The 19,118-nt window shown below is 39.7% G+C and overlaps 2 protein-coding genes across 2 annotated transcripts; one reads left to right on the top strand and one right to left on the bottom strand.

The window, feature by feature from the left end:
* The first annotated feature begins 513 nt into the window (after positions 1 to 513).
* slc38a7 (solute carrier family 38 member 7) lies at positions 514 to 12,268 on the top strand. Its single transcript, XM_006780040.3, has 12 exons — positions 514 to 581; positions 1,308 to 1,739; positions 2,585 to 2,638; positions 4,153 to 4,297; positions 5,187 to 5,331; positions 5,472 to 5,570; positions 5,657 to 5,714; positions 5,830 to 5,944; positions 6,133 to 6,280; positions 9,231 to 9,430; positions 9,518 to 9,569; positions 10,503 to 12,268. Exons 2-12 carry the CDS (start codon positions 1,488 to 1,490, stop codon positions 10,603 to 10,605), a joined length of 1,371 nt encoding a protein of 456 aa, XP_006780103.1. The 5' UTR covers positions 514 to 581; positions 1,308 to 1,487; the 3' UTR covers positions 10,606 to 12,268.
* A 614-nt stretch (positions 12,269 to 12,882) lies between these two features.
* si:ch211-122f10.4 (Cathepsin A-like protein) lies at positions 12,883 to 17,532 on the bottom strand. The gene is made up of 11 exons (XM_006780039.3): positions 17,219 to 17,532; positions 15,866 to 15,977; positions 15,643 to 15,780; positions 15,391 to 15,549; positions 15,184 to 15,275; positions 14,822 to 14,906; positions 14,578 to 14,730; positions 14,350 to 14,495; positions 13,293 to 13,455; positions 13,122 to 13,211; positions 12,883 to 13,037 (listed from the first exon to the last, which is right to left on the bottom strand). The coding sequence occupies exons 1-11, from the start codon at positions 17,404 to 17,406 to the stop codon at positions 12,954 to 12,956; spliced, it is 1,410 nt and encodes a 469-aa protein (XP_006780102.1). The 5' UTR covers positions 17,407 to 17,532; the 3' UTR covers positions 12,883 to 12,953.
* Positions 17,533 to 19,118: the final 1,586 nt, after the last annotated feature.

The following is a 19,118-nucleotide window of genomic DNA, read 5'->3' as shown; positions in this document are numbered from 1 at the left end:
TACCCATGTAAGAAATGGTTACATGCGCCCTTTGTTCTGTTTTATTGACAGATAACAGCAATAAACAAATTTAAAAGACCACCTGTCATAAACATGATACAAACACCTTTAAACTAAAAATTATTTTAGGCAAAACTGAATTCATGTTCTTATAACCAGTTTGAACCAGCACACTGGATTCCTCTGAGAAGTCAGAAATGAACAACAGAGCATACACATATATTATAGAAACACAAAAACCGGTCTTTACCAATACTTTTAATTAAAAGCATAAAATGTACAGTAGTATATTTATAGCAAAAACAAAGGTTAAGTTAAAAAATTGGATTGAAAAAAGACAGGCTGTGCAAAAGAGTACGTTATATGTTCGCCATAAGTTTAAGAAACAGCGGCATTTAAGGAAGGGTAGAAACAATTTCCTGATTATGTCAAGAGTGAAGGCCTCAGGTAATCCCACAGGGTTTAAGAAAACGACAGGGGGAACTACATTACCCACAATTCTATTGTACCGCATGTGACTTGCTCGTCACGGTTACGGTCAAAACACTGAGGTCTCTCATTTCCAGCGGTGGCGGCATAAGGTAGGATACGAGCACTTTAGTCTTACACGAAACAGAGACGACTTTTTAATCCTTATTGTGAGTAACGCGGAGGCGTTTAAATGTGTGGACTTGTTGTTAAAAACGAGATCTCTTTAGCTCGGTGTGCTGTTTGCTAGCTAGCTAATGTAGGCACAATGGTGTATGGGTGTATTGATAAATGCCTTAGTGAAAACAAAAGCCTGAATCTGGCTACGATAAAAGGTGGATTACTTGACCAGTGTCTCCTGTAGATACCCGTGTGTGTGTGTGACAGTGACTGTGTTGGAGATCAGCTGGACACAACATTAATAAATCACCTCCATGCTTTATTCCTGGCAGCTTTGCGTGTTCTCCTACACTTCCTGCCGTACGCTTATTAGCTACTTTATAAGAGATCCACTTGTAAAACGACTGTTCTCTAAAACGTATGTTTGTTCTTGAGCTCACTGATTTAGATTTTTTTTTAAACATGGTGATTATAAGAATCATGTCATCTTTCTAAAATGAATAGTACCCCTTCACTGCCTTAAACTGGGTAATTTCTACATACAGTATATTATGGACTTCTAGGAATCAGTGAGCAGAAACTGTTTTACCAAACATGACTCGTGATTCAAACCACTTTTTTTTTTTTTTTTTAACTTCCCCATCTAATGTACTCAGTATGTTATTTTGATACCACACTTCTCCCAAATGCTTCTAAATGCAGGCAATATTGTATTACAGCTCAATCTCCAAATGGCTTCACCATCAAACCATCACCGTTGAGAAACCTCAGCTGGCTCCTGACTGGACATAAATATTCATCTGCAGCTGGGTTATATCTCGTAGCTTTCTTTCAAATTTCCTCACCTGATTTTCTGAGGTGCTTAACGCATCCCAGACTGAGCTGCACCCTGGTGACTCATGGCAATTAAAAATGATGTTGAGGACTGGGGTGGTGCTGGCAGCAGTGACTCTGGAGAAAGGGCGTGGCTCTTGCAGAGCCCCAGCGTGGATTCTGTTCGGCAACCCGAGTCTGACAGGAGGAGCTCGGGGGTGTCACCAATAGGCGCTGTTTTCATCGTGGTGAATGCAGCGCTGGGAGCAGGTCTACTCAATTTTCCTGCGGCCTTCAATATGGCAGGAGGTGTAACTGCAGGATTCGTGCTTCAGATGGTGAGGAGATTATGCGCTTCTGCTACACCTCTTTTGTCTTGCACGAAGCATGTATGTCATGAAGTACAGTTAAATTAGGATTCAGTTATAATTTGGTCTGCTCAGTTTTTATGAACTACATGCATTGATCATCTATAATATTAAAACCACTGAGTGTTGAGATGAATGGATCCTGTTTTTGTCCTAAAAGGTCTTGGGTCCTGGCATGGTCCTGGTCCCATGTTACTTTGAGACATACCACACACCTTAACATTGCTAGAGGCCAAGCACATCATTGGATAGAAATGGAAGCATCCTATAGCAGAACAATGCGTTCCATCATACTTGAGAAAATGCTTGGAAACAGCTTTAGAAACACAACCACGTTTGGTCTCCAATCTCCTGACATCCCAGTCTGACAGAGCATCAGCGGGATGTGCCAGAAGAATGTGAACCACACAAGTCACACCCTTTAATCTACGAGATCCACTGGCAGTGTTAGAGTATCAGACACCAAGGGATGTCTCGTGTTCATTGCCCAGTCCCCAGACCAGTTTTGGAGGGTCAAGAAGGACCTCCAGAATATAACTCTGATGTTTAATGTTGTGGCTGATCAATGTATACCCTCATTATACTGAGGGTGAAATATTTTTTGGCACTAAGAGAAGCTGAAAGGAAAAAAAAAAGTTATTTTATGTCACTACCCACAGTTATTATTAGGTTAGCTGGAAAGTGAGTCAGACTGAATATAGCATGAGCTTGTTCATTCCCAGAATATAAGCACTGACAATCAGAGCAGCTGCTTTCTCTGTATTCATGTGACAGCATATTCATATAGTGCTGCTTTGTGTTTCCTTGTGTTTCAGTTTATGCTGATCTTCATAATCACCGGGCTGGTGATCCTCGGATACTGCTCCCTGGTTTGTGTTGCCCCCGCCCCCAAACTTTCTTCACATTTCACTTGTTTTTCTTATATTTTCTCTGCCATGTTCTGGACCTCGAACTCCGAACAGTTTTGTCTCTCTTTTGTCTTCTTCCTTCATTCGTAGTGAAACAAACTGCGCAGGCTTCTTAAGTAACAACTTCTTTATTCTGTGGTTGTAATCCTGATCATATGGATAGGTTTGGACTTTCACTTCCTCACTAGCTAAGATTTGTGCTTACGTCTCGCAAAACACTGGAATAAAAGAGTAAAGCTAAGACTGAGTCAGCTGAATTAAGTAAATTTTAAGTGATGCAACAATATCCGCTGAAGAAAATCATTTACATTCAGCTGTTGGATGGTTGCTGGCTGTGTAAATGTGTGAGACTCCAACCTTAATTTTGCCAATAACTATGCAGACATCGGTAAATCAAGCTGTGGTAGCCAAGATAAAGTGTTTTTCTGTGTCTTTAACCTGCGTGCTGGCAGAATCCAATTAAGAGTGACTTGAATTACTCAAGTAGTAAACAGCGATGCTCCTGCTGCTCGGTTGTTTGTGGAGTTATGTAGAAAAACCTGTTTTAAATGCCGCACACTGCAGGAGGACTCCATGTTCTCAGTGAGTGCATGGATACATCAGTTTAGGCTTGCGGGAAATATCACAGGCTTGTGTTGAAAAACCTAATTTGGACAGTTAACCTTTGTTTCAGTGGCATTGAAACTCAACGGCTAATTTAAGTGTAACATTTTAATGATGATGATTTTAATGGTGGCAAATGAAAATTTAGGTAAATAAATACAGGCTACAGATGTGATTGCTAACCTTGTGAATTTAACTTGTGCAACTTTGTAAATTTTTTGTGTTAATTGAATAAAACCCAAATCACATAGGCCTAGAGACCGATTGCAGGCCATTTAGCAACCATTGGTTTCTAGGGGAAAAATGTGTGTGTGTGTGTTTCTTGACTGGTTGGTGAGTGATTGCTGGAGCTTGCTTGTCGAAATTGATGGTGAAGAGCTATATGGTGCTGACTCAAACACCTGTTTTTGGTTGCTTTGGTTACCATTGGAGAGTAGTTGGTGAGCATTTGAAGTGGGCGACTGTGATGATCTGCAAACCAACCACAATAAGGTGTTTGGGTCACCACCCTCTGTGCTACAGATTTTACCTAGTGACTGTCTCCAACCACCCGCCAGCCAGTTGGGGAATATACATTTTTCCCTAGGAACCAAAGGTTGCCAGGTGCAGTCACTGACTGGTCTCTAGGTCTGTTTGACTGGGGTCTAAGTGAGCGATAAACTTATTAAACATTAAGCATAAATGAGATAACCTGTCACAATTGTGAGTTAAAAAACATGTACACCCTCAACAGTCAATAGATTGCATCACCTCCAATATGGCAGGCAACTCTCGGATAATGAAGTCACACGAGAAACCTTAGTATCACTACCGTGTACCTACCTACTGTTTGATCAACGTCCTTTTTTTAATTATCTGTCTTTTTTATTCAGGTCAGTAATGAAGCTACTTACCAGGAAGTTGTTCGAGCCACTTGCGGGAAAGTCACAGGAGTTGTATGTGAAGTAGCCATTGCCATCTACACATTTGGCACATGCATTGCTTTCTTCATTGTCATCGGAGACCAGCTCGATCGCTGTAAGTGTACTTTATCAGACTGGTTAGCTCTTTTGTTTCGTCTCTAGAAAACCAAAACCTCTAAAACTGGAATGTAAAAGTCAAAAGATGCACCTGAATTAAATTTAGCTGTTCATCTCTTCAAAACCATCTTTAAAAAAAAATAAAATTCTGGCTACACAGTCGTTATTGACCACAAGCTCTGTTTCCTGGGTTTGACTCTGTGTGACTTTGACCACTTCCATAAAATGAAATCTGAGGTGAAGGATTTAATTTCATGTAAAGGACAAGATCCAGCGCACGCTGCAGAGGCAGGGACAGGACAGGACTTCCAGGAAGCCATCAAAAATATTAGTGACACTTAAAGTGGTCTGGGGTGGACAAGAGTATGATCTTTAAAAGGAAGATCAGCCAAATTTAAATCATATAAGGTTTTGATTTATTTTATTTATCTTTACACGGCCTAATTCATGAGATGTTCCGATCATCTCCTACATTTAAATGACATTTCTGCTTTCCTTTTGCATTTAGCTGTGATGTATTAAATAGGGGAAGTCTTTCTGTCATAGAGCAGTATAAAAAAGGCAGTGTCATCAATGATGAGGGCAAAGAACATCAGAGATGACACTACTCAGCTTTTTCGCTCCGTAAACGTGTCTCTCATGTGATTAACTCAACCCAGAGATGCTGACAGCGTTTAAAAGAATTCAACTCTGGCCTTTTGCTATTTAGAAATGAATGAAGTGTTTGTGACTTAGATCGTCTGCATTTCTACATCCCTCCTGTGTGTACAGCAGTTTAGCTAATCTCCTGCTCTGTACCCTTCTCCAGCAAACAGCAGATTGTACTCTGGCTCTTTCTCTTTGGGGCCTTCTCAAGTGTTTTTGAAATCCTTATTTTTTTGTTACAGTGATTGCTGCAGCGGGTCATAATGCAGAGGGTGAAGCCGATCACTTCTGGTACACTAACCGCAAATTTACCATCTCTCTGACTGCGATACTGGTCATTCTTCCTCTCTCCATCCCCAAAGAGATTGGCTTCCAGAAGTATGCCAGGTACAGAACTTTGCCCCTGTTAACCTGCAGCTTATTTTCATTCTGAGAATTGATTTCTTCTTCTTGTTATTATTATTATTATGTTGTTTTTTTTTAAAATTTACACTGATTATTTGAGTTGTTCGTTTTTTCTCTGGTAGTACTCTGAGTGTGATGGGAACCTGGTATGTTACCATAGTGGTCATCATTAAGTACTTCTGGCCGGACAAAGAGGTGACTCCGGGCTATGTTCCTACCAGGTGTGGACACATTTCACAACACTTTCTAAACATCTGCATCCTCATCTGGCTTTGTTTGAGTTGCTAAATCATTGTGTTTGTTACAGTTCTGCTTCCTGGACTGCAGTTTTTAATGCAATGCCCACCATATGCTTTGGCTTCCAGGTATCTCCTCATTTGGTATCATTTGATGAGATTTTAAGTTATGTGCCTTTATGATTGGACTTTAATATTAATAAACTGTATCTCCTGCCTTCTCCGTCCTGATCTCCGGTCACAGTGCCATGTCAGCTCCGTGCCAGTGTTCAACAGCATGAGGAGGAAAGAGATCAGACCCTGGGGGCTTGTTGTGACCTTCAGCATGTTAATCTGCCTTTTTGTTTACACTGGAACAGGTATTGTACATATATACTGAATAAGATGCATGTTTATAATTGACTTTTAAATACATTTGAGAAACTACATGTAAAAGGTACTTGAAGGTATTTTTATAGCATGGAAATATATTCCAGAAATGTAGTCAGCCTGCAGGTTTGCTTTTTTACAGTGAAACGATCCTTGGTGTGATTTTTGATTTGTTCAGGTGTCTGCGGCTTCCTGACATTTGGCTCCAGCGTCAGTCAGGATGTGTTGATGTCGTACCCCCCCGATGATATCGCCGTAGCCATTGCGAGAGCTTTCATCATCGTCTGTGTGGTCACCTCCTACCCTATTTTACACTTCTGTGGCAGGTAAGACACAACAAAACTAAAACGTGTGATACTAATGATGAAGCTGTAGTTGATATCTGGATATATTAATGGGTCAAGACAATACAGCAGAAAACCATATGCAGTGTAAAGATACAGTGGACTAAAGGTTTCCTCAGCAGAGAATAGAGTAATACTCACTGTGTCTGTCTGTTTCTGTTGTAATCTGAGCGTCTCAGTTTTTCTTGTGGCTGCTTCAGCTGCACATGTGTCTGAGTGCATATTGTTTCCTCCATTTCTAACTGTATTTCCTCCCCTTCATCTTGAGAAAAGCTTAAAGTGAGATGGCATAATCAAAATAAAGTATTTTATTTGTATCCCTTGTGAAAAATAAAAGCGAAGAACACTCTTAGGATAAGCAGCAGCTAAGTGGTGCTGATTGAAGGCAGCTGATTAATCGAGTGTAATCAAGCGTGATCACCCCTATAAAGGCAGAAGCTTTAGAGGTGGAGAGTGTGTCAAAACATTCCACAAGGCTCGCAAAATTTCAAAATCTCTGGTAGCCCTTCGGGCAGGCATTCTTCAGTTTTTGGTAGCCCAAAATAAATTTAAGTAGCCCGAATAAAAAAGAAAGCTATTTCTTAATGTTTTGTTTCCTTTACAATATTATACATTAAAGTATAATATTGTAACGGAAACAAAAATTAATCAAAAAAAATTGTTAAAATACAAATCACAACAACTGTATAAAAATTACAACCATCAACTCAAATACTTGGTTCAAATTGAACAGAAATTTCTATGAACTGAAAGAACTGTGTAGGACAGAATCAGTCTGTGTCAGATCCTAAATCTGAAATTTCCACTGAAGTCACGGGTAAGAGGTAAGTGGAACCAAGATCTAGGCCATTTGCTTTTTGAAGTTTGCAAAGAGTGCTAAATTTTGCCAATATAGTTCACTCTTATAGCACGCTGTTCTAAACAGCTTTTTCAGGAGTTCTTGTTGTGCTTGGTTTATTTTTAGTATGTTTTTTTGCAATTGCTGTTTGTTCTGGGAACGATACTGCAGACTGGGCAATAATGCATTTCTTGCATTTCTCATGGGTTCTGATGGGGTCTTTCTTAAAATTACTGGTCCCAGTAACAAAGGTGCTTGTCGACTCAGAAATCAAATGAAACTCACAACACACCTGGCAGAACATCATGTTATTTAGCTCGTCATATTCCAGCCACAGAAATTCTTTTGTCCATGAAACCAAAAAACCTGCGCTTTCTTTTTGCCTCATAGTCTGATTTGTTATAACTTTTCCGTTTTGTGGTAAGCTTTTCTTTGGCTGCCCCTTCTTCACCCTGACCTGTCTTATTTGGCTGAGCAGAACTAAAATACCAGCGTAAATCCTGCTGCTTTTACACACGTACTTACATAATGGTCAGCGATTCTTTGCGCACTCAACCTCTCACATGTTTAAGCCTGCTGCAAGAGATTTCACTTGTCGCGTTTGAATAGTAAGCTAATGAGTGATAAGACGATGTCAGAGGAATTGGTGCGCAATTAATCGTCACTCACCAATCAGTACTGCTGCTCCCTACACACCGTTCGCGCGATCGCAAAATGAAAGTGAAAGCAAAAAACAAGCGCAAATTCAAACGCGATTTCAATATGTCACATATTGACAGTGGCTCATCGATGCCAATGACATAATTACTCAGCTACATTGGCGAAAGAATGCAAAAGCATAGGCATATATTTTCCTTCCTACGATAGCCCGACGGGCAGGGCTGAGTTAGATTTTGGTAGCCCGACTGGAAAAATCGCTAGCCCCGGGACGTCGGGCTAGCGATTTTGCGAGCCCTGGATTCCATAATCTTCACAGGAGTGGACGTCCCAGTAAGTGGACCCTGAGACTAGACCCCCAATACTTGGAGAAACTGCAGAAACCCCCAAAGCTACATCTCAGACTCTATAGGGCTCAATGCGCATGTTAAATATTAAAGTTAATGACAGCACGATTTACTAGAGGAAAGCCTCTTCTCTCTAAAAATAATGACAGCATAGTTTAAGTTTACAAAGTTGCAAATGTAAGGAAAAAAATCCTGATGTAAAACCATAAACATTCCTATTTTATGTGCCCACGGTGAGTCTTTACTGCTAATTTGCTGCTCTCTCTCTCTTCAAGTGTGTATTTGTCAAATTAGACACACATACGGGTTGAAACACACGTGATGATGATTATGGGTTCAACATCTGTTGGCTTACTGTAGCATTTTATTGCATCATCCAGTGTATTTTACCATGTGAGCATTTCTTCTTCTTCTTCTTCTTCTTTTTTTTTTGCTCTGCTCTGTTTCCTTTACTTTATTTCTTTCCTATATTTATTACCTATTTCCTTTAGTGGTTGCATTTCAAGTGTCTAAAATATATAAACTGATTTTTATTATTTTTTTGGTAAGGCTCCCATTTAGATAATTTTATCAACACATGCACCGAGCTTGCATTTTCCAGCTGTCAGTTCTTACTAGTGAGAAACTTATGAAGCGATATCTGTGAGATTTCTCACTGCAGCCTGTTACTGGCATCAGATAATTTACATCTTTTCTGTTTTGGCCTTTTTGTCTCCTGTGATTTTTCTTTTTTTTCCATGCACTGAGATGCATTCAAATTATTGCCAGCAGAAGAAACTGACCATATTTATGTATTTGTTGTTGGCTAAATATAATCTGTCCTCATTAAATAATGTTTATTAGTGATTCTAGGGTTGCTAAATTTTCCAATATTTAGAAATAGAAAAGGAGCATTGATGTGGGATTTGTTTCAGGTGGTACCCCATGTGTAGTTTTTAAAATCTGTATCAGATGATTTAAAAATACAAGCCAGAAAAAGTCAAAGGGATTGGTGGTATGTCCTCGGTGTGTTTGTGTGTACTGAAGTCCTTGTTTAGTTTTTATGGATCTTTTCTTCTCAGTACTCTGCTGTGGTCATGTGTTGTTCTAGGGCAGTTATAGAGGGACTTTGGCTGCGTTTCCAAGGTGAACAGGTAGAGGTGTGTGTACGCCGTGAGAGGAGGAGGAGGATCCTGCAGACGCTGGTGTGGTTTATCATCACCCTCGTCCTTGCCCTCTTCATCCCAGACATTGGTCGAGTGATCTCTCTGATCGGAGGACTGGCAGCCTGCTTCATCTTTGTCTTCCCAGGTACACTGCACGCCATCTGTTCAGGTTTTCTGTGCAGCTTTTATTGACACGCTGTAAAGCCAACCAAGTGTTTCTTTAAATTTACAGGTTTGTGTTTGATGCAAGCCAAACTCTCAGAGACAGACGTCCGATCTGCAAGGTGAGGCACTGCTGATTTCTGGTCTTGTTTCTGCTTGTGTATAGAATTTTTTTTTTTTTAAATTTATTTATTTTTGAATCATGCAGTGGTTATTTTGCATGACGCTCTTTTCTCATCAGCTGACTACACATTCAAAACCTCAAAAGGCCCTCTGCATGTGAGGCTGTCATTGAGCTTGTGGGCATATTTGCACTCTTTTTAAAACTGCATTAATACTGGATGCTACATTATAGTTACCCTTCACAATTAAATGACTACAACAGATTACATACAGCATACCTTGATCTTAAGTGGGCCAGACCAGTGAAGCTCCCGTTTTTGCCGTTGTAAAAAGGTTTAACTACGTATTTAATCCCGGATATCCCTAATCCCCCCAATATAAGAAAAATAAGTGCAGTTTCAATAGTACCTGCCTTTTTCTACATATCAAAGAAATCCTGCTGTGATGACAGAAAAGCGTCAGCACAACTGTTTGGGTGTAAATGTTTAACATTGCAGAGGCTGTTCTGAGAGCTATTGATCAGACTACCCCTTAATTATAAAGCAGAAGGTTTTTGTTAATTTACAGAAAATGGGCAATTTTTTATTAATTAGTTTATTAATTACTGTGGAACTGAAATTTATAGAGTAAATATTGAAAAAAAACCTATTCTATAACTTCATTGTTTATCTATTAATTTAGTGCGGTATGAATGGCCATGGGGGACGTCTTTATTAGTAGCAAAAGCTGTAAAACTGGATAAGCCCGTCTTTTATGCCACTGTGATTCTGCATCTGTTTGATCTGTGACGAATCAAAGTTGAAGAAAAACTTTCCAGTTGAACACTTTTTAAAGATTCTTTAATCTTTTGACATTGGAGCCACATGATTCACTGTCATTATTGCAAAAAAGGTTATCCATGCTCAAACGAATGTATTTGCTCTCTTTCACAGCTGGCACGGGCTGGTGATCTTCAGTGTCGCCATGGTTACACTTGGAGCGTTCATATTCGGCCTCACCACGACGAACTCCATCTACCAGGACGTCGTCAACTGAAGGGAATGTTTTTCATGAGCCAGTGCTGCTCTCAGGCCTCTGGATGATACAAAGCATCTCGTGACCAAAAAAAAAACAACAACAACAAAGACAAACATCACCTTCTCCGTACTGACATGAAGGTCTAGAGAGTTTTGCTCAATCGGGGGGTCACCCCGTCATGCCGAGGGAATTCAGACGCTTCTAACAGCATGTTTCATGTGTTTTACTGTGTCATTATTTCCAGAGGGGACACACACTCCTTACTCCCCTCTGCGGATGTAACAATGACACGTTCCTGTTTACAAGAGCTGGAGGACTTAATCAGATTGATTATAACAAAAGAATTGTACCACTTTGTGTAATTTAATTAGCATGTCATAATGTAATTCATGTTCAGTACTAATTATGTCGCTGCTAATAGTTTGTCTACTCACCAGTGTAAAAAACAAAAACTGAATTACGTGATAGGTTACCACAGTAGGACAAAGCATATTAAATGTATGTAAAGGCGTAGAGTGGCATTAATGCAGAGCCAGGGCAGTTTGATTATGAGGTTTTCAATTATAGGGACAAAACAACCAAACATACTACACTTTAAAACTGATTTAGAAATGAGTTACTTTTTTTTTTTTTTGTTTATTGGTTTGTGTAATTTATTGTGCTATAGTACAAGGTAGTTTTACAAGTGAATTTTAGATTAGATTGTATTAGATTATTTGTACAAATGAGCAAAAGCCTACAAAGATATGCTCATTGAAGCCAGTGTGTAAAACAGGGTGAAAAGTGCAGCTCGGTGTCTGCACAAATGAGCACCACCTCCACAGGTTTGTAAAGAGAGGGAAGGATGTAACCTTCAAAGCATTCACTTTGCACTTTATTTACACAAAAGGGTTTTAAGACACGGCAGGAAGGAAACTAAGTGAACAAACTGCACATGTGACATTTTAAGTTAATGTGATGATAGAAATAATTTTACTTTTTGTTTGCCTCAAACCAAAGTGGGAGCTTTCTTTTTTTTCCTCAAATATCCCAAAACTCCAACACTAAAGACGTACAGAGCACAGATCACTGACATGGTTAAACTACATCAAATGACTTTACCCCTCATCTTTGTACCAACTGTAACTTTAATAACCATTTTTGCAGTACATGTTTTTTTTTTTTTTGTGACTCTGGTGATTTCATGTTTATGTAGTTATATTTTTCCCGTTTAATGAAACCCAGCAAGTATTTTTGTGAACACAACTGACAAAATAGAAAAAAGGGACTGTCAGAAACACGGGTATGCTACATGAGACTGCTGGACGGACACATTTATCATAATTGTGAAGAAAAACTACAAAATGAAAATTTCTTAAAATACTAAGTGCTGGGATACTTTTTTTTTTTAGACAATCATTGTTATGATCATTGTGTTTTTATGGTTTGGTGCTTTAACTTGTGTGTCAAACTTAATTTATCGATGATCAGCTGCATTTACGCCACTGATTAACAAAGCATTTGCTAATCACAATCATGTCCCTGTTGTCTCATAAAAGTGACTTGAAAATATGTTAATGGGAAGATTTGGTAGAAATATTTTAGTGAACATTTAATGCTACTTCAATTAATGAGGTGCAGTTAAAGCATGTGAATAAATGTAGACTGCTCAAATCTCATGAGTTGAACAAAAAATGTAATAAAAGACATTGAATTTACTTCGACTTACAGTTTTTGATCGGAGTTAAGGCATCATCAGACAACACGTTTAAAAAAAAAAAAATCCTTTTACATTGTTATTTTATTAACACGTCAACCATAAGGATGAAAAAAAAAAAACATTTACATAAGTGCCACAGACAGTACTTTATATACTTTTATTAAAGTTCAGCATCAAGTAACTGGACTCAGATCTGTCTGAGTCAATGAGAAGAAGCTTTGCAGAAACCACAGGATGCAGATGGTTCTTTTATACACAAGTAGCTCCCGAATTTACTGACAAAAATGGTAAAAATACACACGAACCAGCAGCTTTGGAGCGGGTTTGTGACCAAATCAGTTGTTAACTTCAATCTAAACGAACACAAGTTTCACCCATAAAAACAGATTGAGGGCAAAACAGTTATAACCATTTAATAACTATGGGTTATTCATTTCTTTGTTAATTTGATGAATTAAACTTTTGGGCACGCCCCTCCCCACAAAAAACAAAAACAAAGAAAGTGTTCTCCATTTGTTCTGTCAAGAGCCAGGCTGACAGCCTTGACCTATTAAAAGTGGAGGTAACTGAAAATGAACAAGTGCAGTACCAAAGAGTCATTTTTACATCTCAAATTTATTTCCCTGAGAACAACAATAACAAATAAAGAAAAAGTACATTCTCCGACTCAGTAAGGGGAATTTGTTATGAAAGACTGAAACATGTGGAGAGCTGGACCCGGAGCCCACTGAGGAACCATGTGACCTGCACCCTGAAACAGATCAAAGCAGTATTTTGAGTAACTGCGACATCTTCACATAAAACAAACCGACAATGCAAAAGCATTAATGCTTACCTTAACAGTCAGAAAAGTGATGTTTCCAAACATCTGATAAAAGCCAGCAATTTGGTCCTCATGAATCCAGGTTTGGTATTTAGTGGTTGCCTAAGAACATTTTAGTACAATTAAGTAGTGCCTGTAATTGGTGTGAAAAAGTATAATTTATGAATGTAGAATTAAAGCTACCTTCAAGCCGAGATCCTCCACGAACCACTGGTCACCCAGAAAGTTGCAGGCCATGTCGGTGTCTCCGTTATAGACGAGCGCACGGAGGCCCAGAGAGAGCAGCTTCAGGTACACGTCCTTCATTGTTGCATACAGCACTTTGTACTGCGCTCCAACTTTATCACTGCAACAAATACATACTTATCGTCACGGAAATCACACCATGCTAATTACAATCATACTCTGCATTCAGTCATTAGTTATTCATTTGTGCTTTTTCTGTCCTGTCTTCCTCCCCTCACCCCCATCGGTAGCGTCAGCTGGCCGCCCCTCCCCGAGCCCGTTTCTGCTGAAGGTTTATTCCTGTTAAAAGGGAGTTTTTTCTTCCCACTGTCACCAAGTCCTTGCTAACAGGGGGTTGTCTCATTGTTTGGGTTTTTCTATTATTTTAGGGTCTTTACCTTACAAAAGAAAGTACAACAACAGGAGGCCGTTGCCTGATTTGGTGCTATATAAATATAACTGAACTGAAGTGAACTGAACTAAGATAATGCTTTAAATGCGAGGGCCCTGGAAAGTTATACTGCCTTTGAGAAAGGTGTAGATTTCTTAAAAAGTGAAACTTAATCTTCATTTCGCCTTCCATCAACACCATCGTCCACACCAGGATTTATTTGAACTTGCTGTTATTGGCAGAAATGCTGATATATGTGAGGATGTATACATATAGAAGCCTCAGTGTCTGAGTTTATTGTTATTATTATTATTATTATTATGATGATGAGGAACAACCCACCATTAGAGAGCCACAGTCATGTGTTTACACACTTTCTGGAAATCCAATAAACTTCACTTCTCAAATATCACTGTGTGTGTCCTATATGATATATTTAACTGACATTTTTTATTGTAACAACCAACGATTTATACAGGAAAATAATGACTATTAACAAGGTTGCCCAAACTTTCGCATCCCACTGTATTCAGTAAAACTGCAACAAAGAGGACTTGAGGTGCACACATAGCATTATTTATCACCAATTTTGCAATAACCAGAAGATTTCATTATTTGCCGTACCTGCAGATATCCCAGGGAGGCAGGATAGCTGGAATGTGCAACGCTTTCCTCACGTCACCTCTGTTCAGCCAGTTCATCTGGGCTGTGCTGTTGATGCAGGGTGGGACTTCACCCAGAGTGGTGGAGGAACTTCTCTGTGCTGAAAACTTCAATAAACATTATCATTAAAACCCAGGACAAGTGAAGGACAGACATGGAGTTCACGAAAACTTGTTTTTGGAGGGTTACCTTGTGTGTATGTGGGTGATTCCTGTAGTTCCTAAACAGAAGACTCATGGTCCTCTCATAGACTCTACTGGATCTTCTCTGACCTTCACAGTCCAAGTAAAGGGCGTACTCATTAAGTCCACTATTATAGATGAGACCAAAGGCCACGTTTACCTGTAAAGGAGACAAAGAAGTATATGTCTGAAAGACTCTGAAGTCAACATGAGAAATTCCCAGTTGATTAAGGCAACAGTGAACACGTTACCAGTATCGTGCATGTCTCAGAACTGGAGTTGTAGAAATTGCAGGTCCCATCCTTACAGCAATTTATGTTCAGGTCACGCCACAAACTGCACAAGAAACAGCTCTGCATCAGCTCTGTGCAAATGATCTCTTAACTTGAAGGCAGATTACTTCTGTCATATTTTTATATGAAGAATGATATTAAAATGTAAAAATTTTAAATATGCTTCCCAGCTCCTGACTTTAATAGGAAAAATAATCTAAGTGATCAGATTTTTTTTTTTTATGTAGCAACTCAAGATAATTTATCTCGTGTGTAATGGAGCATGCAAACAATAAACACCATTGCTTCATAATAAAACAAGAAACCTTGGCAAAACTTACTCTTCTCCAAAGAGGCCGTGGTAGTAACCAAAGTAGATCAATGACTGGTCATTGAGATTAAAGCTGCTGAGGCCATTTCCCACTGCAAAGCCCTGGAAACAAGCAAATGCGTCACTTTAAACCACGTCAGTGGGCACAATATAGAGGAACAACTTCTCCTTCATCATGAAACTACATTAAGGAAATGAGGCAGATGAAGCATCTCACCTTAAAGTTTATTTTGGCTTTTCCCGTGGCCACAAGGAGGCTGAGTGTTGGTGCATAAATTCCACCGTAGCTCTCCCCGAAGATGAAGAACTTGTTCTGACTGAAGTTTGGGAACTTGGAGAAGAAATTCTGCAGGGCTTTGTAATTATCTTGGGCAACCTATGATAAACATTTCACATGTTTTCACATTTCACAATCACTTTTTCTTCCTTTGTAAAAATCTGCATTGGTTATTTAACACACTGAACTCACCTGGTCATCATCAGTTGCATATTTCTCATCATCAGAGTAGGAATATCCCACACCTGCAGGAGACTCGACATACAGCACATTGGCAATCTTGTTCCAGCTGAATTCGTTCTCGTACAGCGTAGCCCCATCATCATTTACCTGAAAATCAGATTCAAGACTTTTCTATTGAAATCCACTTTACTCAGTGCACGAGTATAGTTATGCACACAGTGAGCAAACTCACATGAAATGGTCCATTCTCTGAGAGGAACCCATCCAGCGAGCTGCAGCCAGGGCCTCCGTTCAACCAGAGCACCAGAGGGTCTTTGACTGGGTCCCTCTGAGAAGTTACAAACCTGCAGGAAATCAGGACACAAGCTATCACAAACTCAAAGTTACTCTTTCCAACTAACTAGATAATCTCTTGTGAATAGTGAAAGCAGATCTGCAGGCAAGAACGAGTATAATAAGGACCAATTGCTCCAATGCACTTTAACCTGAGAGCCAATACAATAATTGAGCTCAGAAAACCTTTGACACCACTCACACACCAAATAAGACCCAAGCTAGAACCACAAGAACAGTTTTGTTTGTCTGCATCAAAACCCGTGATCTAGAGCTTTTCTTGAAGTTCCTCAGTGATTTGGTGTTTAAGTTCAAGAAACCTGCTCAACTGGTTTGTCTTTCTGATTCAGGATAACACAAGGTGCTGCTGAAAACATGAAGTCATGTTTACCAGGCTTACATGAACTACGTAAGGAAATGCCTCAAGTGGACAAAAGCAACAGAAGCATTTAGGTGTACCGCTTAGTTATTGAATCCAATAATTTAATGGGATTGTTTTATGGGATTGTTGTGGGGCCCTTTAGTTCCAGAGAAGGAAAATTGTAATGCTTCAGCATTCCAAGACATTTTAGACAACTTTGTAGGCACAGTTTGGTGAAGGCCCTTTTCTGTTCCAGGATGGACCAAAGTCCATAAAGGTAAGGCCTGCACAGAGCCCTGACCTCAAACCCACAGAGCACCTTAGGGATGAACTAGAACTGAGACAGTGAGCCAGGTCATCTCCTCCGACAACAGTGTCTGACCTTACAAAAGCTCTTCTAGATGAATGGGCAAAAATTCCCCACAGACACACTCCAAAATCCTGCAGGAAAACTGAAAGCTGTAACATACCTGCAGATGGGTTTAGGGGGAAAGTATATATTATTATGTAGGTGGCCCAGTACTTTTGTCCATATACACTCAGGGGTAATTAATAGACTCTGTATTAGTGGGAAGAACGTGAAGGATGTACTTAGTTGTAATTAATATTATTATAAAAGCTGATTATGAGCCGATTATTTTCCCTTTTTTTACATTTGGGCTCTAAACTGAAAACTTAATCTGGCTCCCGTTGCAGATAATTTGTATAAGAGGTAAAAGTTTGCTAAAGTTGTTTATATTCTGTGTGCGGGATTAAAAAGAAAGCTTTGCGTGTCTCATCATAAAGAAATAGAAGTGTATATATACTGCATTTGCTCACAGAAACCACCGCGGTGTGGGCAACCTGTCATGCTCTGACGACGTTTCTGGCGCATTTACCACCGGTTCTTACCAGTAATGGAGAAACTTTCCAGGCCGTGCCTGCAGGTATCCTGACCACTGTCGGTAGTTCGGTTTGAACGTCATTCCGGGCAAGTGAGTCACTTCGTCCGGATGGTACTCAGCCCGCGAGCCGAGCGGAAACACGGCCAGCAAACACAGCAGCAGACCTCCACCGAGCATGGCTGAAGCCCGGGTCATGTCTCAAACACAAAACGAACCCCGAAAATAAATCCCTGCGCTCAGCGAGGAAAGAGGAAGAAGAAGCGTTCACTTCAACTTCCTCAATTACAGCTCCGCGTGAAACTGAACGTCATATGACCGGCGGGGTGGGTCACATGACTCACATGGCGCTGTCGAACACAAATGTTGAAGTTTAGAAACAGGTGTGAATAATTTAAATGACAGTTGTTGGTTGTTGTTTTTTAAGTTTTTTGTTTCGTTTTCAGTTTTACTTTTTATTGTTGAAAAACTAAACTAACTTTTAGTTTTTAGTAGTTTCACTGTTAGCTTTTTCTTTGTTAATTTTTTGTAAATAAAGGACATTCTCTATTTTTCAGAGTAGTTATAATAATAAAAATGTAGCTTTTTGAATGCAGTAGACATCCCAAATACGCCTAAGTATGACAAATCTGACAAGGGCTGAAACGATTCCTTGTTACCTTAATTTTGTTATATTTACTTTTAGTAGCACTGTTATAAAATATAATCCAAGTGCCTATTTGCTAAGTATATATTAAAGCAATATTAAAGTGTAATATTAAAGGCCAGCTTTGAGGGTTTATACACTGTGTTTTAGGTCATTAGACTGCTTGGCGACATGAAATTGTGATAAACAGGATCTTTAGTGCAGACTTTCCAGAGAGTCTCACTCATGTTTGTGCTGATAGATGATAACAACAGGAGACGACCTTCGGGTGAGTACCAGACGTGGGGAGCGGGGGTGTAGAGTATATTACACTCATCCTGTTGGTAATGCATTAGATTTTGTAGGAGGCTTCGCGCTGTGCACATCTCCCTCCCCGAAGGTTTTGTTGAATAAAGTATATATTTTGAATACACTGAGTTTGCGTCTTCTCTATCAAGCCTGAGGACAAAAGAATCGGGTCGATAGTACTCAATATCCAAAGCAACAACGGTGACAACAAAAGACAGTGGAGGAGCTGGTGAAGACGAGTGTCAGGGGTGCTTTGTGAGGACAGAAGAGTGAGAGGGGAGGTTTATGGGATATTGGTGAGGTCTGCAGTGATGTATGGTGTGGTTTTGTACTGCCATAAAGACAGGAGGCTGAACTGGAGCTGGCAGTGTTGATGATGCTTAGATGTTCATTGGGAGTGGCCAAGATGAACAAGATTAGAAAAAAATGAGTACATCAGAGGGATGTTGAATATAAAGCTGCCAGGCAGGAGGAAAACGGGAACACCTCAGAGAAGACTTGTGGATATCGTAAAGGAGGACATGCAGAGGGTTGGTGTGACAGAAGAGGATGGCAGAGGAGGCAGATGATCATCTGTGGTGACCCCAAAAGGAAGCAGCTGAAAGAAGAAGAGGAAAGATGCTGGTAAAAGTGGAAGTTCAATTAAGTTAAAGCTTTTAAACCCAGAGTATGGGACACAGTGTGACCAGTTTAGAGTGGTGACTTTTGCACATGCAGTTTTTATTTTTGTTGTATTAAATAAATGCTTCAAAAATAACTACTCAGATAAGTGCCTGGGGCCATTTCAGGATGGTAGAAATAGAGTAGATGAGTTAAATGACAACTCTCTGCCAAAGGATTCAAAGCAGAGACATTTTGGGTGACCAAATTGAAATTTACTCCCAAGGCGTAAAAGCTGCTGTGCGGGTTTCTGCAAATTAGAGCTGATCAAAATGTAGAACATGGCCGTAGTACTAAAGGGGTACAAGGGAATTCT

The sequence above is a fragment of the Neolamprologus brichardi genome, chromosome 1 (assembly GCF_056152115.1).
Source record: "Neolamprologus brichardi isolate AB-2024 chromosome 1, ASM5615211v1, whole genome shotgun sequence".
Lineage (NCBI taxonomy): Eukaryota > Metazoa > Chordata > Actinopteri > Cichliformes > Cichlidae > Neolamprologus > Neolamprologus brichardi.
The sequence above is the reverse complement of the archived record's forward strand: the minus strand, read 5'-3'. Positions and strand labels throughout refer to the sequence as shown.

Coding starts and splice junctions, on each gene's coding strand:
- slc38a7 (XM_006780040.3), top strand. CDS start 1,488: ATGGCAATTAAAAATGATGTTGAGGACTGGGGTGGTGCTGGCAGCAGT. Junction 2,639..4,152: donor TCCTCGGATACTGCTCCCTG/GTTTGTGTTGCC, acceptor TTTTTTATTCAG/GTCAGTAATGAAGCTACTTA. Junction 9,570..10,502: donor ACAGACGTCCGATCTGCAAG/GTGAGGCACTGC, acceptor TCTCTTTCACAG/CTGGCACGGGCTGGTGATCT.
- si:ch211-122f10.4 (XM_006780039.3), bottom strand. CDS start 17,406: ATGACCCGGGCTTCAGCCATGCTCGGTGGAGGTCTGCTGCTGTGTTTG. Junction 15,781..15,865: donor CAGAGAATGGACCATTTCAT/GTGAGTTTGCTC, acceptor TCTGATTTTCAG/GTAAATGATGATGGGGCTAC. Junction 15,276..15,390: donor AAGCCAAAATAAACTTTAAG/GTGAGATGCTTC, acceptor GCTTGTTTCCAG/GGCTTTGCAGTGGGAAATGG.